General features: G+C 35.8%; 1 protein-coding gene across 7 annotated transcripts in view; it reads left to right on the top strand.

The window, feature by feature from the left end:
• LOC113096644 (H(+)/Cl(-) exchange transporter 3-like) overlaps positions 1-19950 on the top strand; it is a 32190-nt gene that overhangs the window by 3512 nt on the left and 8728 nt on the right. For 3 of the 7 annotated variants that reach the window (XM_026262047.1, XM_026262052.1, XM_026262051.1), the window contains exons 2-12: positions 2755-2930; positions 10434-10600; positions 11175-11274; positions 13624-13811; positions 14230-14352; positions 14427-14633; positions 14749-14829; positions 15981-16233; positions 17289-17581; positions 18752-18938; positions 19020-19418. In XM_026262047.1, coding sequence (XP_026117832.1) covers positions 2771-2930; positions 10434-10600; positions 11175-11274; positions 13624-13811; positions 14230-14352; positions 14427-14633; positions 14749-14829; positions 15981-16233; positions 17289-17581; positions 18752-18938; positions 19020-19418 — 2158 coding nt within the window. In that variant the 5' untranslated portion in view covers positions 2755-2770. Of the gene's footprint in view, positions 1-2754; positions 2931-6937; positions 7133-10433; positions 10601-11174; positions 11275-13623; positions 13812-14229; positions 14353-14426; positions 14634-14748; positions 14830-15980; positions 16234-17288; positions 17582-18751; positions 18939-19019; positions 19419-19950 lie in introns of those variants that run through there. The other 4 variants (XM_026262050.1, XM_026262048.1, XM_026262049.1 and 1 more) reach the window with 3 other exon arrangements.

The following is a 19950-nucleotide window of genomic DNA, read 5'->3' as shown; positions in this document are numbered from 1 at the left end:
GTGTAAAAAACTCAGTATGCATGAAATAGCATTTCACCCCCCCCCCCCCCCCTTTAATGGAACGTGATCTTTACTTAATATCCTGATGATTTTTGTCATATAAGAAAAATTAATTTTGACCCATACAATGTATTTTTGGCTATTGCTCATGACCTCATCCCTGTCAAGACCTGATCGACACACTTACCAGGACCCGACAGGGCTGGCCAGCACATTGCCTATCTAAAATATAGTGCAGAGGAGGCGAAACAAAACTGTATGTATATGAATATCTATATGTGAATTATTATATGAAAAGAATATCTAATAAAAAGTCAAAGGAAATAATTTAAATGATTATCTGTAAGTTATGAGGTCTGTTTTCTGTGACTCTCTCCTGAACCCTGAGAAAGGTTCTTGGATCTTTCTGGGCATAAAAGAAAACACTCAGATTGAAGTAAATCAATTGAATTTCTTGCTTCAACTCGATTAAACCCGGGCCGTCCTCCAGACAGTTTGTTTCTTGACAGAGCGTCTCTTGTCTGGAGTCAGAGACCGGCAGGATTCACGTCTCATGATTTGCCTGACAGATTCATCTATCACCTGATTCTCCCTCTTCATTCAGTTACAGAGCAGCTTTAGACTGATTTCTGAAGATCATGTGACTCTGAAGACTGGAGCAGTGATGCTGAAAATACAGCTGTGCATCACAGGAATAAATTACAGTTTAATATATATTCAAACAGAAATCAGATATTTTAAACACAAAAGTTTACTTTCACAAAAGTACTATTTTTACTGTATTTGTATTAAATAAATGCAGAATTAATTAGCAAAAGACTTCTTTCAAAACATAAAAAAATCTAATAATATAAAATCATAAAAAAGATATTAATAATATTTATAATTATTATTATTCAAACCAGTATGATAAATAAAATATTTATTTATTTAATAATGCATTATTATTATTATTATTATTTATTACACAAGAATTATATTTAGAATATAATTATTCCAGAAAAATTATTCATGATTTTATTATTCATATTATTATTATTATTATTATTATTATTATTATTTGTATAATCATTATCCAAATGATCAACATCAATGTTTGATTACATAAAAAAATGATGATAATAATAATACTTATTATTTATTATTACTATTAATTTACTAAATATATATACATTTTTTACATGACTAAAAACAATGATAATTATAATAATAGCAATAATATAGTAATAATAATTAATTTTACCTATAAGGCTTTTTATTTTTATTTTATTTTGTTTTTAGAAATTATTTTATTTAGTTTATTATTAGTTCATTTGTTGATTGTTTATATTAACAACAACAATATTAATAATATTTTTTTCTCGTATCATGCTGTCACTTTTTCGGTCACAAGTGGAGTTTTAAACACGATCAGACGCTGGCGTTGTGAAGCTGGGTAATTATTTCCACCTTTATTGTTATTGTTATTATTATTGATGTGAGTCCAGAGGAGGCTTGTGATGAAGACTCGTGATTCAGAGAGAGAGAGAGACGGAGAGAGAGAGAGTGAGAGAGAAGGAGAGAGAGAGGTTTGAAGGAAATAGAAGAGGAGGGAAGCTCAGTGTGTTGTAATGAAGCGGACAGCGTGATGTTATGATGTGATTTGAGACGTTATGGAGAATAAACTCACACAGACTCCAGCTTCTTCTGTTCGGTGTCTGTTTTCTCTTTTCCAAGACTCTTATCAGTTGAGTACTGCGTCTGAAGTCAAATACTGTGTTTTCCACTCGTACAGGAGTATAACTTTACTGTGGTGAGTTTACATACACTGTACTGAATGATGAAACCTAACGACAATACATTTGATGTTTTATCTATTATTACTAGCATCCGTATTGTTATTATTCAGGCATACGTGACACAATAGTAATATTTATTTGTGTATTTAATAATAATATATATTATGTTATTACTTGTATTAAATATTTGTAATATATATGTTTTATAATATAACTATGTATTCAACAATAATAATAATAATAATAACAAAAAAATAAAATTTTTTGTTGTTTTCATGCAAACCTGTATTGCATTTATTTATCTATTATTTAATAATATATTTTTAGATTATTATTGTTTTTATGATTATTCAAACTTGCATGAAAAATAGAACAATTTATTTATGATGTACTACTAATAATAATTATTTATATTAAAATGTATTCAATAATAAGTGATTATTATTCAAACCTGTAAAACATTATGCATTAATGCTTTTATTAATATTATTAATAGTTATTAATATTTTTGCTATCATTATTCAAACTTGCGTAACACAAGTAGTAACATTTATGTGTTTATTAATAATAAGAAGAATATAGTAATAGATAGTATTATAATAATAGTATAGAATATAGTAATTGTTCTTGTTATTTTTGTGATTATTAGATGATAATAATATTGTTATAAAAACATTGCCTGAATCTGAGTATCTGACCGTCTGCACGTGTGACTTATTTACAAGCTTCCCGTTGTAATATGAACATGTTACAAATGTTTGCTGAAATATATTAAACACAGCTGTCATCAAAACAATGTTTCAGGAAGCGTTTGTTACACATTAAGAAGTGTTATATATCTGTTTGCATGATTAAATAGACTCTCATTCGTTGACGGTGTCTGTGAGGGTCTGTGAGGGTCTGTGAGGGTCTGGGCTCCTGGTTCTGCTGTGTTTGCTGAATCACGTCGGCTGAGCGTCTGTGTTTGTCTTCTCAGCGTGTCGTGCTGCTAGATGGAGTCGGAGCAGTTGTTCAGCAGAGGTTTGGGCAGGAACAGCTACAACAGCATCACCAGCGCCAGCAGCGACGAGGAGCTCCTCGATGGAGCCGGGGTCATCATGGACTTCCACACCACTGAAGACGACAGCCTGCTGGACGGGGACACGTCTCCAGGTAAAGCGGGTGCTCCTCACACACCAGACTAATCATCATCTGAGCTGCTTTTAGCACTAATACACATTTCTTAACAACTCTGCCTGAAAATATCCCCTTGATGTACTTCCTAAGATTTGACCTTGATATTTCAATAATTTAACAACACATTTACATTTTTTTTTGTTATTGCTCTTTGATGTCAGTTAATGCTCACATGACATGCAGGAAATAAAAAAATATATATATATTTTTAATAATGATATTTAATATTTATGTAATGTTTAAAATTACATAAATATTTAAAACATTATTAAAAATATATATATATTTAAGTATAAGTATGTAAATATTAATATTTATGTAATATATAATACATTGAATACAATGAATTTATTTAAATTAATATTTTTTTAAGTATTCAATATGCTAACTTGAACTAACGATGAAAAATGCAGGTAAACATAGAAATTAATATTATTTATTATATTCAGTATTTATTCATACTCAATATATGAATACATATTGAATCAAATTATTATAATTATAATGTTTTATATGAATATTTTTCCTTTGTCAATATTTTATAATATTTATAAAATACGTTTTTTTTTTCAATACAAAAGTAATTTATTTTTAGATTTATTCAGATTTTTGTAAATGTAAAACTAGCTGATTTAGTAAAAATAAAAACAGGAACTGTGAAAAAGCTGCTAAAAGACTAATTAAAACCAGCTGATTTAGAAATAAAAAAATAATAAAACCATGTAAGTCCAGCTCATTTAGCAAAAACAGCTAACAACCAGCTTAAACCAGCTGACTTAGCTAAGAAAAAAAAATTAAAACCAGCCTAAGCTGGATGTCTAGTCTTAGCTGGTTTAAGGTTGGGTAGTCTTTTTATCAAATCAAAATATAAGTGTAAATGAGGTAATGAGAGCTCCTCTGCTGCCATCTACTGGTTGCACTGGTCACTGACGTCTGTGTTTCTAATTTTACACAAGTGTTTTTACCTCAAAGCTTATAAAAATAACATTCAAATTGGATCTTTTTAGAGCTGTAAAGTGCTAAAAAAATGGTTGGTCAGAAACAATGTTTGTGCCTCCATTCGCTCGTAGTCTGGAGCCCTGATTTCGTTCAGACGGTGGTTCACTTCTGACGCACAGCTGCTGGGTTTCACACAGAGCTTCTTCTGTAAGTGTGTCAGTATCATCATCACCGTGGGATGAACACATGCCTAAACCCAGGTCTCAAGGCTGCGTCTGTTGCGTGAGATCTGAGTCGGGCTGCTCATTTATTCATGAGTCTCTCGTGGATCCCACACAACAAGAGCTTTGTGTCCGTGCAGCGGCGAGGAGTCGCCTTTCAGTGTCGCGCAACAATCTCTGCCCCGTCAGACTCTCTGGAAACTTACCCGTCCGACACGGGCCTGAGGCGAGGGAAAGTTTGAGACGCACACAGAGAGCGCCGAAACATCTGAGTGAAATATATCTCCACTTAGAAGAGAGAAAGGACACATGGGAACCTGTGAGCATGAAGTGCTGTCTGTGGGTGCAGGGTCTCTGGTGTGAGGGTCGCTGATGAAGCTGAAGACACCACCGGACTGAGACCACGATGCTGCTCTGATTTAAACACCACAGTGAAAGCCGAGAGCTGATCACATGATCACACGCTCCAGAGCGGTTACCTGGCAACAGCAGGATCACCGCTGAAGGTAGATGGAGATTTCGTGGTGTGTGTTTGGTCACCTTCAGTGTGTGCTACTGGTTCTTGCTCTGTCCTGGATACTGGAGTGAATCTGTGAGATTATTTTGAGACGGTCTACTTTGTTGGGCAGTGAAATAAGGCACCAGGTGTGTGTGTGTGTGTGTGTGTGTGTGTGTGTGTGTGTGTGTGTGTAACAGGTGGCAGTGAACAAATGTGGTTGCTGAGTGTATTTAATGGTCGACTTCAGCTGTGCTCAGCAGGAAACGTCTGTTCCTTCCTGAAATAGATATATATATAGAGAGAGAGAGAGAGAGAGAGATAACCCTTAATTATGTATATGTACAGAATTTTTATATTTATGTATATGTATTTATATCCCTAACCCTAACTTTTTATAGTTTCTTTTATTATTTCTTATATGTACACACCTATTTAGGGAGAGAGAGAGTGAGAGATAAAAACATTTATGAATATTAATATTTTAGAATAAATATTAATATAAATATTATTTGTATAGCAAAATATATAAAATTATTTCTAAATCATTTTAATTCTACAATTAATATTGATACAAATATTCAATATTATTATTATTATCATTATTAAATAAAAAGTTTGTATGTAAATGAATTTATATAATAGCTAAAGTATAACACACACACACACACACACACACACACATATATATATATATATATATATATATATACTTGATAAATGTATTATATTTATTAAGAAAAACATACATTATAATAATTTGTATAATTAAGTGCGTGTGTGTAATATATATATATATATAATATATAACATTTATAACATTTATGTAAATACTTGTGGTATAGTAACATTATTAAAAATAATTATTTGAATGTTAAATTGAAATGACTGGAGAAGCTGTGGTCAGAAAGGTCTGAAATGGTCTGTTTTATACACAGTGTTTTGTGAGCGGCTCTCATGTCTCGTGTAGGCTGAATGATCTCTGATATCTGTTTTATTTTCTCTTACGGATGACATTTGAAGACATCCTAATATCATTTTAGCGTGTAGTGAGCATTGCCTTGTCCAAATACCCACACTTGTGGTCTTGTCTATTTGAGAGTGAGTGTGCGAGACAGGAAGTAAGTGTGCGAGACAGTCTAGATCTTAAAAACACCAAAGTGCAGTCCCCTTAACACACACTTAATCTAAAACTAAAACTGGAGAGCGGTAATCAAGGCTTTGGTGTATCCCATCATGCATTATATTCTGGAAATAAATCACGAGACTTTGTGCCAAGATCGAGAGAGGTCACAGAAACCTTTCCAATGTATGTTAAATATTAACAATAATTAGATATTACATGTCATTTGGCAGTAAAACAAAGTGCTACACGTTTCATTGCTGCATGGATTAGTATATTTATTTTGTACAACATTCGGAGCTGCTTTTTATCACTTAATTAGAAGCACCACAAATTAAAATTGTCATGTTAGAGGGACTACTGAACAGACATTTAGAAGTTGATTTTAAAATGCAAAGTAATGAAATAAATCTATGTAAACACTTGCATTTTTACAACCATGTAAGTGTGTCCCATCAGTAATGAAGAGTTTGACACACTTGTGGTCTTCACGTTCTCTTGAACACTTGGGCCATATACAGGAAAATACATCATAGAAGTAGTCAAGTGCAGAGACAGTGAGTGTGGGGATGGATGCTGTCCCAAATAGTACCCTAAATCCTTGTGTTTTTTTTTTATTATTATTGAATCACTCAAATCAAACATTTTACAATAGCCAGGGGTTGACACAGAAAAAGAAATACAATGGAAAAAAAAATACATAAAAATATGGAAATGTTTACATTAATACACTTAACAGGTTTCTTGTTTATCAGATTGTAAATAGATGTTAGGTATTGCTTAATTTCTGATTTCAAAATAAGAAACAATGGTTTATAATTTCCGTATTTGCATTTATGTATTTAAACTAAACTTTGCCAGCAACAGTAATAAATTAATCAAATAGTATTCTTTATGGAATGACATGCAGTGAAAAAACAAACAAACAAATAAAACATTTTCAAAATAAAGGTCTACCTCGGAGTCAACACTTTCGTGACGCAATGCCGCTTTGACTGTCGGGTAGAAGTCTGCTGGCACATAACGTCCACAAAGGGAGCGCTCGCGAGCGCACTTCTGAACGCTAAAATGACAAATGTGACATCCCTCGGTCTCGTGGACTGAACAGTACGTAAGTGCATATGAAGTGCTCTTATTTGGGACAGGCCAAGGGGAGTGCGCAGAACGCGACGTGTAAATGCGTCCCGGACGCGCTGACGTCATCGGCTGCCGCATCGACGCACTGCAGTGACGCAGTGACGCTGGTGTTGGTGTTCTCGAGCGCAGCTGATCCGATCATGGCCGCTCGCGCTCGCCTGTGACCCGCGGATCAGGACCAGTATGGAGGAGCAGGACTCCGCCGACCCGTATCTCCCGTATGACGGCGGAGGGGACGCGATCCCCCTGCACGAGCTCAGAGGTACGGCGTTATTCACACACGCGCGGGTTCTGTCAATGTCACTGACGCTTCGGGTGTGTTTGCCGTGTGTGTTCTTCTGCGACACCGTCTTCATACACGCTTTGCATTTACAACACACAGTGAGACACATTCATATGGCTTTCATATGACACATTCATATGACATTCATAACACATGCAGTGTGTTAATCCTGCGTGTGTGTTTCAGAAGTAATAATACGTGTGTTTTCTTGATTCCTTGTGACGTGTTTTGTGCACGCATATGTGTGGCTCATAATCAGGCAAATCATTTACAATCAGCTGACGTGTTTGGGTTTGAGGAACAGATGAACACTGTGTCGTGTCGTGTCGTTTTGTTGTTGAGGATAATGTTGCATGAAAGAAACGTTAACTGAAATAAAATCATATATGTCGCATATAAAATCGCATCAGATTACCCTTTTTAAGCACTTTTTCTTACTAAACTGTTAACCAAATGGGATTTGTTTGCTATTAGTAATTGTAATAATAATAGTAAATGTGTGTATATAGATGTTAAATTAAAGAATTATATCATATTACATATTTTTTAATAGACTTTAAGTACATCTAAACAATTTTATAATAATAATAAATATGATGTAAGTAATTTATAATGATAATTATATCATTAATTGAATAAATTATTATTCAGCAATCACAAATCAGTGGAAAAGCCATTGAGTTTCATTGGTCTAAACATGTTGAATCTGTTATTACACAAAGGCCATGTTAAATTTTAGGATTTGGTCGTTTTTAACTTCATTTCCACTGAATTTCTCCCCAGATTCAGTATTATAGGAATCATGCCATTAGTGTTTCTGTATGACTGCTGCACAGAAGACATCGGTCTCTTTCTTCTTCTCTGCGCTGGTGATCTGCACAGGAAGCACATGCAGTTTGGGGAAAGCAGCTGTAAAGATGTGGGTTTTGGGTTGTGAAGGATGAGATTGGCGTTCGCACAAGCACAAGCTCTTTCCAGATCATGGGTCTCTCTGCTCCTTCAGCGAGGGTTTGATGTGTGCGTGAGTCAGCACAGGCGTGATCTAATCGCCGTATCCTCATCTTTCGCTCCGAGGGAGACGTGTGCTTCAGATGAACTGCATCTCCGCTGTGCATTAATATTGCTCCTGTGAAGACGTCGAGTGGGTTTTTGATGGACTTATGATCTTCAGGCGTCATGTTTCACTGGGACCTTTTCCTATGAGTTCTAACAGATGCTGTTAATAATAATAATAATAATAAAACAAGCTATTAATATTAATACGAAGCAATGAGAATGTTAATAAATATTCCATAACATTATTCATATTAATAAAGTATTACATAATAGCTATTGGTTATTGTTTATTAAAACATTAATGCTAATTAAATAAACAAAATGGTTAATAATTCATGCGTTAATCGTTAGAACAATATATTAATATTAAAACAAAGTATTCAGAATATTAATAAATATTATTAACATTAATAAATGACTAGATAATAGCTTTTGATTATTAAAAACATTAATAATATTTTAAAAATAATACATTTATTAAATAACAATGTTAAACAAGCTAATGCTATTAAAACAAAACATAGGAATATTTAATATATTATTAATATAGAATATTAATGAAGTATTAAATAAAATAAAAATACATTAGCTGTTTATTAATTTATCAATATTATTTATTGTTACTATTTGTACTTATTAAATATTAAGAGTACTAATTATATAATAAAAAATGTAATTAACAAGTATATAATTATAAATTAAGTATATAAAATATACTTATTTGTACTGTAGTATTTATTTTAATAAAGTATTTAAAATATTAATGTCTTTTTAGCTGTTATAAAAAATATATAAATTCTAATTAAATAAATACATGTAATAAATAACAAAACTATAAATCAATATTAAAACAAAACAATACAGATCTTAATAAATAATATTATATTTTTTAAGTATTAAAATAAGAATAGCCATTGATCATTAAATGTGATAATTGCTAATAAATACTTATACATAAGTAATGTTTATCAAATAAAATTCTTGCCTTTTTTTTGAAGCAGTTGAGTCATGCTTTGTTTGTTTGCGGTTTTGACCTGTAGCCCCACACACACTCTTCATCTCCTGCTGGTCTAAATGTAGATCTCTGCTGAATGCAGCCTGTGTTTGTCCTCGCCTCATTATGCATGTGTTTATATTAAGACCAGTATCATTTCTTGTGCCGTTTCTGGCTTTACGTTGTTTGTCTTTTCATTGGTTAGGTTGCTCACAGCGAGGTGCAGGCTTTCTAGAAAAGGGAAGTGTGTGCAAGCGTGTGTTTCTCGAGCGTGTGAAGCTGTGCTCTAGCAGCGGTGCGTGTCTCTCAGCTCACGAGATCTGAAGAAAAGACGATTAGCTGCTGATTATCCGCTGTGGTGCTACAAGTAGTTTTGGTGCCTCAGAGTTTAGTGATTCATTTATAGAAGGGTTTGTTCTGTTCACTAAATGCATCTAAGAAACGCTGCATAATAGGGGTGTAACAAGTCACTCCTGTTCTTGATGCAACAATTACAAATCCTACTTCTTGAAAACATGGATTTCTCAATCATGAATCCATTGCTTCAGACAAGAAAATGTGCTCTTCCTCGGGTCGTCGCAGATGTAGATGAGTTTGTTTCTTCATCAGATTTGGAGAAATGTAGCTTTGCATCACTCACTCACCAGTGGATCCACTGCAGTGAATGGGTACCGTCAGAATGAGAGTCAAAACAGCTGATAAAAACATCACAATAATCCACACCACTAATGTCTTGTGAAGTGAAAAGGTGTTTTTAAACTCAAACCGTTCGAGTTCATTGTTTCAGTTGTTTAGAGCCTTTCGGGGCATATTTCTCTCCTGATTCAGACGAGACGACTTTTTCTCTTGAGAACGCAGTATTATAGGCTTGTTTTTTTGGCAACAGTTTGAATTTAAAGTGCAGTGTGGATTATTATGATGTTATTATCAGCTGTTTGGACTCTCATTCTGACGGCACCCATTCACTGCAGAGCATCAACTGGTGAGACAGTGATGTGATGAAAAGTAAAAGACACATCTAGAGAAGCATTTGCACAATCCTTTGAAAATACTGAATCAGATCATTAATTGACATCATATCTGACTGAATTTAATCATTCTGAATTCGGGAAAATCGCTCCTGAATCGAATTAAAGAGCTATGAACTGAATCGACCCAAAGATTCACACCTAGCACTGCTTGTCTGAAAGCGGTTCTTTCCCTTACTCCTCTCTGTGTTTGTTTGTTTAGGGTCGAACTACGCCATGCCTAACGGAGGGGGCGGAGCCGGGGCCAGTAGCTCCACCCACCTGCTGGACCTGCTGGAGGAGCCCATTCCAGGTGTGGGAACCTACGACGACTTCCACACCATCGACTGGGTCCGAGAGAAGTGCAAGGACCGAGAGCGACACCGCAAGGTAACGGACTTTGAATGCCATCACATTTTGTTTATCTATTATTTTTACAATTCATGCATTAATTCATTTATGGAATCTTGAACTCAATCTTTTAAATTGTTTATTTATTGTTGTTGTTACTTTTTCATCAATAATTCAATCAAACATAATTCTTTTACTCCGTTTTTGTCTGTTTCCTCAATTATATTTGCTCTGCCACATTGGAATCCATATTTACTACTTTTTGGAAACTTGAACTCCATCTTTTGCATGCATTTATTCACATTTTTGGTTGTTGATTATTTTTGGAAACTTAAACTAAATCTATATATGATGTATTTTTATTATTTTTTTCATTATGCATTTATTTGCAGAGACTAAATGGATGCAAAAGATAGGATTAAACCTTACAAATAAATAATAAAAGTAATAAAAAGTAAACTGTAGTTTAGTCACGATTTATTATGTGTGCATTTAGGCAGATGAACTTCCTGCTTGATCGTGATACTGTGGTTTTCAGACTGACCTGCTGCAGGGATGATGTCAGATAGAAACTGCAAGTCTCTTTTTACTCATGCTTTCTCCGTCTGTGTAGATAAACAGTAAGAAGAAGGAATCAGCCTGGGAGTTCAGCAAGAGTCTGTGTGACGCCTGGTCTGGGTGGCTCGTGGTCACGCTAACAGGACTGGCATCAGGTAAACACACACACACACACACACACACATATACACACACACATACGGTTTCTCTCTAGCTGCTTTTCTTTCAGACTCACTTTCACAATCAGATCCGCCCACTGTAGTTTCACACACACACACACACACACACACTCTGCACGAATGGAAACACAAGCAACACTGTAACGCGGTTAAAAGTGTCTCCTTTCAGTTTAATGCTTCTTTGCTGAAGAACCTTTTTAATTACATTTAGATACAAAAAATTGGTAACACTTTAGTTTAGGGACCAGTTCTCACTATTAACTAGTTGCATATTAGCCTTTCCTATTATTAACATACTGGCTGTTTATTAGTAATTATAAAGCATATATTCTGCATCCCTAACCTAAACTTAAGATCTACTTTACCATCTATCAGTCAGCAGCAGGTCAGGAGTTTGAGGCAGAAGTCATAGTTAATAACGGGAACTGGATCTTAAAATAGTGTCCAAAACGTTTACTGACCCTAAACCTTTCAATGGTAGATTGATTTATATTTATTTATATTTTTATAAATAAATATAAAATATTTATTTTTATATTGCTATACAAAGATTTTATTCTGAAAGTTTTGCAAATGCTGAATGAAATGCAATTATTTCTTCAACTCTGTTTTAGTTTTAGCAAACATGAGCTCATGCACCTTCACACAGGAAATAAAATGTTCCTCCACAAAACTCAATATTGTAGTCACTTAATAACCAACTCACACACACACACACACAGCGCAAACACTCTCTCACACACACAGCAAACATACTCTCACACACACACACAGAGCAAACACACTCTCTCACACACACACACACACACACACACAGAGCAAACACACTCTCTCTCTCACACACACACACACACACACAGAGCAAACACACTCTCTCACACACACACACACACACACAGAGCAAACACACTCTCTCACACACACACACACACACACAGCAAACACACTCTCTCACACACACTCACACACATAGCAAACACACTCTCTCACACACACTCACACACACACAGCAAACACACTCTCTCACAGACACACACACACACACAGACTCGAACTCTCTCTCACACACACTCACACGTTCTCACACACACGCACACACACTCACACATGTTTGTTTTTGTGAAAAGTGTGTTCATCCCATAGTCGTAGTGGTTTTTATACTGTAGAAACTGTATATACTATCGTCCTTCACCAACCCTACACCTAACCCTTACCCTCACAGGAAACTTTGTGCATTTGTACTTTCTCAAAAAAAAAAAACTCATTCTGTATGATTTATAAGCGTTTCGAAAAATGGGGACATGGGTTATGTGCTCATAAGTCACCCTCTCCTTGTAATACCTGTGTCATACCCATGTCATTATACAGAGTTGTGTCCTGATATGTCACAAAAACAACAGCACACACACACTCACACGTTCTCTCTCTCACACACACGCACACACACTCACACTTTCTCTCTCAAACACGCACACACGTTCTCTCACACACACACACTCACACGTTCTCTCTCTCACACACACGCACACACACTCACTCACACTCTCTCTCTCTCACACACACACACACACACACACACACATTCTCTCACAGACACTCGCACACTCTCTCTCTCACACACACACACACACACACACACACAGACTCGGACTCTCTCTCACACACACTCACACTCTCTCTCACACACACACACACACACACTCACACTCTCTCTCACACACACACACACACACACACACACTCTCTCTCTCTCTCACACACACACACCTTCTACAGGAACAATCGCTGGAAAGAAATGTTTCTCTTCTACTGTAAAAAGTGTAAATGCTGCAGTAAAATCTTACTCGATTTACTGAGTTTACCTTCCAAAGACGGTGAAAAACTGTAAACAGCTTACAGTCAGACATTATAATTAATTTCACTATAAAATACTGTGAAAAACAGAAGTCCCTGCTTAATGCGTCACACATGAATATAGTTGTTCTCATCTCTCTTATCAGTGCATTAGAGGGGTTTGTGGGACATTTTCTACCTTGATTTAATGTTGTGTGTTACCCTTCGTGGGTTTGAAGTATCTCGCAGTGTGTTTCTTAATTTTCTTCATCTCAAAAAAAGTGTCAAATCTTACATTTCCCTTTCATTAAACCTGCAGGAGCCCCGTTTCCAAGCAGTGTACTGATAGATTACCATTATCTTGAATGAAGTGAAGACACAAACAATACGTTACAGTACATGAAAGTGAAAAGGCTATGTTTGCAGTGCTCCTCAAAGCCACAGTGGCTTCTCCTTCTACATCCTGAAGTGTCCTCTTCCTGGTTCCCTCAGGAGCGTTAGCCGGAGTGATTGACATCGCGGCCGACTGGCTGAACGATCTGAAGGAGGGCGTGTGTCTCAGTGCCATGTGGTTTAATCATGAGCAGTGCTGCTGGGACTCCAACGAGACCACCTTCGCCGAGAGAGACAAGTGTCCTCAGTGGAAGACATGGGCCGAGCTCATTCTGGGTCAGGCCGAGGTCAGTGTCTCACTGCTGTTCATGCTTTTTACACCAAAGACACATTAAACTGAGCGAAAGTGACCTCTTTTTTTAATAAATGATGTTCTTTGAACTGTTTTCGACATCATGATTCCTGAAGGATAATGTGAGACTGAAGACTGGAGGAAAGATGATGCTGAAAATCCAGCTTTGATCAGAGGAATAAATTAGAGTTTAACACATAATCAGATGGAAAACAGTTTTTTTGAATTTGTAATAATATGTCACATTTTTTCTATTTTTACTGTGTTTTTGATTAAACAAATGCAGCCTCGGTGAGCCGAAGAGTCTTCCGTCAAAAACACTGTTTTAAAAGCGTACTGATCCCAGATTGTGCTCAGAGTGGTTTACACAGAGGATCTGGTTTTATTAACGGCTCTGGTGTTTTGTGCTCTAGGGTCCAGGCTCATATATAATGAACTACTTCATGTTCACGTTCTGGGCGCTGTCCTTCGCCTTCCTGGCCGTGTCTCTGGTGAAGGTGTTCGCGCCGTACGCCTGCGGCTCTGGGATACCTGAGGTAAGAGTAACGTGTGGTAGTCTTTCAGTGATGATGTGCCTGTGTACTCACTCCTGATGTCTCTGTCTCTGCAGATCAAAACCATCCTGAGCGGCTTCATCATCCGAGGGTATCTGGGCAAGTGGACGCTGATGATAAAGACCATCACTCTGGTCCTGGCCGTGGCGTCGGGCCTCAGTTTGGGGAAGGAAGGTCCTCTGGTGCACGTGGCCTGCTGCTGCGGAAACATCTTTTCCTACCTCTTCCCCAAATACAGCAAAAACGAGGCCAAGAAACGAGAGGTTAGAACCTAGCTGCATTCTTCTTCTTAAATAGAAATCTGAACGTTGGCTACGGTTTCAGTCTGTAAGGATGAGTTTTCCGCCTGTGTTTCTCTGTCGGTGTCTCCGCTCGCAGGTTTTGTCGGCGGCGTCGGCTGCTGGTGTGTCTGTGGCGTTTGGGGCTCCTATCGGAGGCGTTCTGTTCAGTCTGGAAGAGGTCGGTCTGCGTTTATCTGATTAAAATTACTGTAAAAATGTGAAATATTATTATGATTTGATATGATGGTTTTCTATGTGAATATATTTTAAAATGTTATTTATTTCTGTGATCAAAGCTGAATTTTCAGCATCATTACTCTAGTCCTCAGTGTCACATGACCTGTTTTCTTTAATGATGTATTTTAAAAATGACACCGAAATCCACATATCAGCCATAATAGACTATCAATACCATCACATTTAAATTTAAATAAAGAAATAAAATAAAATAGTGGCTGTAAAATATATATATATATATATCTATTTTTTACCAGATTACAGATTTATTTATTTTTTATAAAAATTTTAATAAAAGTAAATAAAATAATTTAGTGGCTGTAAAAAATTTTTTTAATTTGTTTTTATCAGATTACAGATCTGTTTATTTTTTATTTACATTTTATAGCCATAAATGCCTTTAATTTAAAATAAAATAATTTAGTAGCTGTACCGTTTATTTTAAAAATAGTTTTTATCAGATTACAGAATTATTTTTATTTTTTTAATAAAAAAATGTATGCCCATTAAAATCCCTTTAATTTTAATAATTTAGTGGCTGTAAAATTTATTTAAAATACAGAATTATTTTTATTTTTTTAATAAAAAATGTATGCCCATTAAAATCCCTTTAATTTTAATAATTTAGTGGCTGTAAAATTTATTTAAAAATCAGTTTTTATCAGATTATAGATTTATATATATATTTTTATTACAATTTTATGGCCATTAATTGCTGACTTAATTGTTAACTTTTTATTGAATTTTTAAAAACTTTTTACACTATTTTATTTTTTATTGTATCAATCATATCAGCCATAATAGACTATCAGTATTGGTCTACTATCAGTATCACAACTAAAAAAGATAAGTGCTGGGCAATATAAGCAAATATTTCTAGAAAGATATATGGAAATCTTTATGGAAATGTAACTTAAAAAGCACCTTGACATTTTCCTAAGTACTAGATCCATTGACCTGTGTGTTTTTATTCAAACCGCCCTGAATGATGCAATGAAAGCGCTCCATAAATAAGCAAATATAAAAGGCCTCTCATCTGTTTCTTGGACTGATTCCAGAGAGGTGTGTGTAACTCTGATCTCTCTCTCTCAGGTGAGTTATTACTTCCCTCTGAAGACCCTGTGGCGCTCGTTCTTCGCGGCTCTGGTGGCGGCGTTCGTGCTGCGCTCCATCAACCCGTTCGGAAACAGTCGTCTGGTGCTGTTTTACGTGGAGTACCACACGCCCTGGTACCTGTTCGAGCTCTTCCCCTTCATCCTGCTGGGGGTGTTCGGAGGCCTGTGGGGGGCCTTCTTCATCCGGGCCAACATCGCCTGGTGCCGTCGACGCAAGTCCACGCGATTCGGTACGTGCATCACCTTCACATTAGTGCCATTTACCTTCATTCATACACTGTTAGAGTTTATGTGGGAACACTTTACAATAAGGTTCATTAGTTAACATGAACTAAACATGAACAATACTTCTACATCATTTATAAGTCTAAGTTCATGTTGATTTAAACATTTACTAATGCATTATTAAAACCAGTTGTTGTGCTTGTTGACATTATGACCTATTAACTACTGTATTTTCATTAACAACGATTTATAAATACTGTAATAAATGTGTTGTTTATGAATACATATACTGATATTAACTTATTGAACCTTGTTGTAAAGTGTTACAGGTTTTGTTATTATATATTGCATTATATCTTAATTTTAGTGAAACTTTTTAATATTTTGGCTGCGTTTTTGTCATGTTTTATTTTTTAATGCAATTTTCCTTAACATTTTAGACCTTTTTTAAATATGCATTTAAAGTTTTAGACATATTTTTTGTCATTTTTATGAGTACATTTTTTAAATACACTTTAATTCTGTTAGTGTAATTTTTAATAGTTTTTGTTTGTAGCATCTTTTGAATGAATTATGCATTTAAATAGCGATTTTATTGTGTATTGCTGTACACCCAATTTATTAAAGTTCAAGTAATTTTGTTGTTTTATTAATAATAATTGTTTTATATATTGAAATGTTTATTAGTGTAATTTTAGTTAGTTTTAGTAGTTTTGTTGGCGTTTTTTTTTCATTTGTTTATCGTTTTATACACTTTTAAACAAAGTTTGAATAATTCTGTTGTGATTTTGTAATTAGGTTTTAGGGGTTTGTATAATTTTAGTAAGTTTTATACATTTTGTAGTGTTTTTGCTATTATGTATATGTAATTGTAAAGTTTAAGTAATTTTGAGGTATCTTGGGCATTTTCATTTGTTTTAGTTTTTATTTTAAACTCTTTAATTTTATTTCAGATGATGTCTATTCAAAGTAATACAGTTTCTTTATGGTTTAACGCTGATGTTTCCCAGTGTTTGCTCTGATTTTGAACTGCAGTCTGAGCTGGACGTGTGTTTTTTAGGTAAGTATCCGGTGTTGGAGGTGATCACGGTCGCTGCCATCACGGCCATCGTGGCGTTCCCGAACCCGTACACGCGGCAGAACACCAGCGAGCTGATCAAAGAGCTGTTCACGGACTGCGGCCCGCTGGAGTCGTCTCAGCTGTGTCAGTACCGCAGTCAGATGAACGGCAGTCAGGCGTTTCCCCCGGGATCGGACGCCGCCGCCGCCCCCGGCGTCTACACGGCCATGTGGCAGCTCAGCCTGGCGCTCATCTTCAAAATCATCATGACCATCTTCACCTTCGGACTCAAGGTCAGAAAACTGTGCTTCTCTGTTGTGATTTAGTTTTGTTACGGTACCAAAATATCAGTATTCGGTACGATACCAGTGAAAATCCACGGTTCTCGGTACCAATTTCGATACCAAAGCAAAACACAAAAATATGCTAATTAAAAAAACAAACACTTTTCACTAAAAGTTAAACTAATGCCATTCTTTATACTAATTTACAATTGTGTTTAAAGTTTTCCTACAAGTAATATAATTATGAAAACAAGTAAACAAGTTTCACCCGAATTGAATTTGTCTTTTAATTAATGAAATTTAAACTCCTTTTATTTTTTGGTAAATAAATGGGATTAGCTATTAAAATTAAAACATGGAAGAAATATTGTGTGATTTATTTCTTTAAAAATCAAGTTTTATAAAAAAAATTTTTAGGCAGTATCACATACATTCAACTAAATAATAGTAATATTTCTACCACATTGCCTTTATGTAAAAACTTTTATTTTGACGAGCTACTTTTGGTTTGGACACTCAAATTAAACAGTAAAATGCTTGTGAAGTGACTCAGAACAGTTCTCAGTACTTAAAGAAACCTGATACTGTGACATTTTCATTTTTTTTGTACCGAATTGGTACCGAAGTACCGGGTCTTTTGACAACACTAGTTGTGATCTCGCAATTTTTATTGTTTTTAAGAATTGCGTGTTATAAAGTCAGAATTGCAAGATATAATTCACAATTCTGAGGGAAAAAATTCAGAATTTTGAGACAAAAAGTCGCAATTCCATTGGTTAATTTTTTGTTCAATGGCAGAAACGGTTTAAATAAAATAGAAACTTTTTTATAATGTATAGCCATGAAATTATATAAACAAAATATCTGTGAGCTCTCTTTTTTATTTACTTTATACGTAGTTGTATCTCGGCCAAATATTTTCATATCCTAACAAACCATACATTAATAAAAAAAAAGCTTATTTATTCAGCCTCAATATTCGTTCAACTTATTCGGTTTAAAAAAAAAATTGGCCCTTATGACTGGTTTTATGGTTCAGTGTCATATATAATAAACTTACTTACCAGTTTGGCCAAAATGTGCACACTTGATTTGAGTGGCTGTGTTTCATGCTAAAAATGCTAACACTACATTATATTGCCAGATGTGTGCTGAAGATTGTGTGTTTGTTGTGGCCAGGTGCCGTCAGGTCTGTTCATTCCCAGTATGGCCATCGGGGCGATCGCGGGGCGTATCGTGGGCATCGCTGTGGAGCAGCTGGCGTATTATCACCACGACTGGTTCCTGTTCAGAGAGTGGTGTGAGGTGGGCGCCGACTGCATCACGCCGGGACTCTACGCCATGGTGGGCGCCGCCGCCTGTCTGGGTGCGTACGCATGCTTTGAGCGCTCTCTGCGTCCTCTGCTCTTTCACAGACGCTCTGATGTGTGTGGTGGTGTTCGTGCAGGGGGCGTGACGCGGATGACCGTGTCTCTGGTGGTCATCGTGTTCGAGCTGACCGGCGGGCTGGAGTACATCGTTCCTCTCATGGCGGCGGTGATGACCAGCAAATGGGTCGGCGATGCTTTCGGGAGGGAGGGGATCTACGAAGCACACATCCGTCTGAACGGTTACCCCTTCCTGGACGCGAAGGAAGAGTTCACGCACACCACGCTGGCTCGGGATGTGATGCGTCCGCGGCGTAATGATTTGCCGCTCTCCGTGCTGACGCAGGACGACATGACGCTCGCCGAGCTGCAGAACATCATCTCACAAACCAGCTACAACGGCTTCCCCGTCATCGTCTCCAAAGAGTCGGAGAGACTGGTGGGATTCGCCCTGCGCAGGGATATCACCATCGCTATAGGTGACTCAACCCCACATTTATTGCAGTAATTCTCACGCTGCTTTTCATATTACGGCGAAAACTGATGAAGCCTGGTTTAGTACCATTTTTAAGTTATTTTCTGACGTTTTTATCTTGCCCTCATGATGTATAAAAGTGGGCATGAAATTAATTTTCTAAATGAATATAAAGTCTGCATTTATCTGATTAAAAATACAGTAAAAACTGATCAAAGCTGTATTTTCAGCATCATTACTCCAGTCTTCAGTGTCACTTGATCTTCAGAAATCATAATAATGTTCTGATTTGATGCTCAAGAAACATTTCTAAATATTATCAATGCTGAAAACAGTTTGTGGAAACTGTGATACATTTTATTTTTCAGGATGTTTTGATGAATATAAAGTTCAAAAGAACCGCATTTATTTGAAAGAGAAATTCTTTATTCTAAAATCTTTACTGACACTTTTGATCTATTTAATGCTGAATAAAAGTATTGTTTTATTTCTAAATTAAATAAAAAATAAAATAAAAAAAATTACTTTTATCCACC

The sequence above is a fragment of the Carassius auratus genome, unplaced genomic scaffold (genome assembly GCF_003368295.1).
Source record: "Carassius auratus strain Wakin unplaced genomic scaffold, ASM336829v1 scaf_tig00216014, whole genome shotgun sequence".
Classification (NCBI taxonomy): Eukaryota; Metazoa; Chordata; class Actinopteri; order Cypriniformes; family Cyprinidae; genus Carassius; species Carassius auratus.
This window is presented reverse-complemented; position numbering and strand designations above follow the sequence as displayed.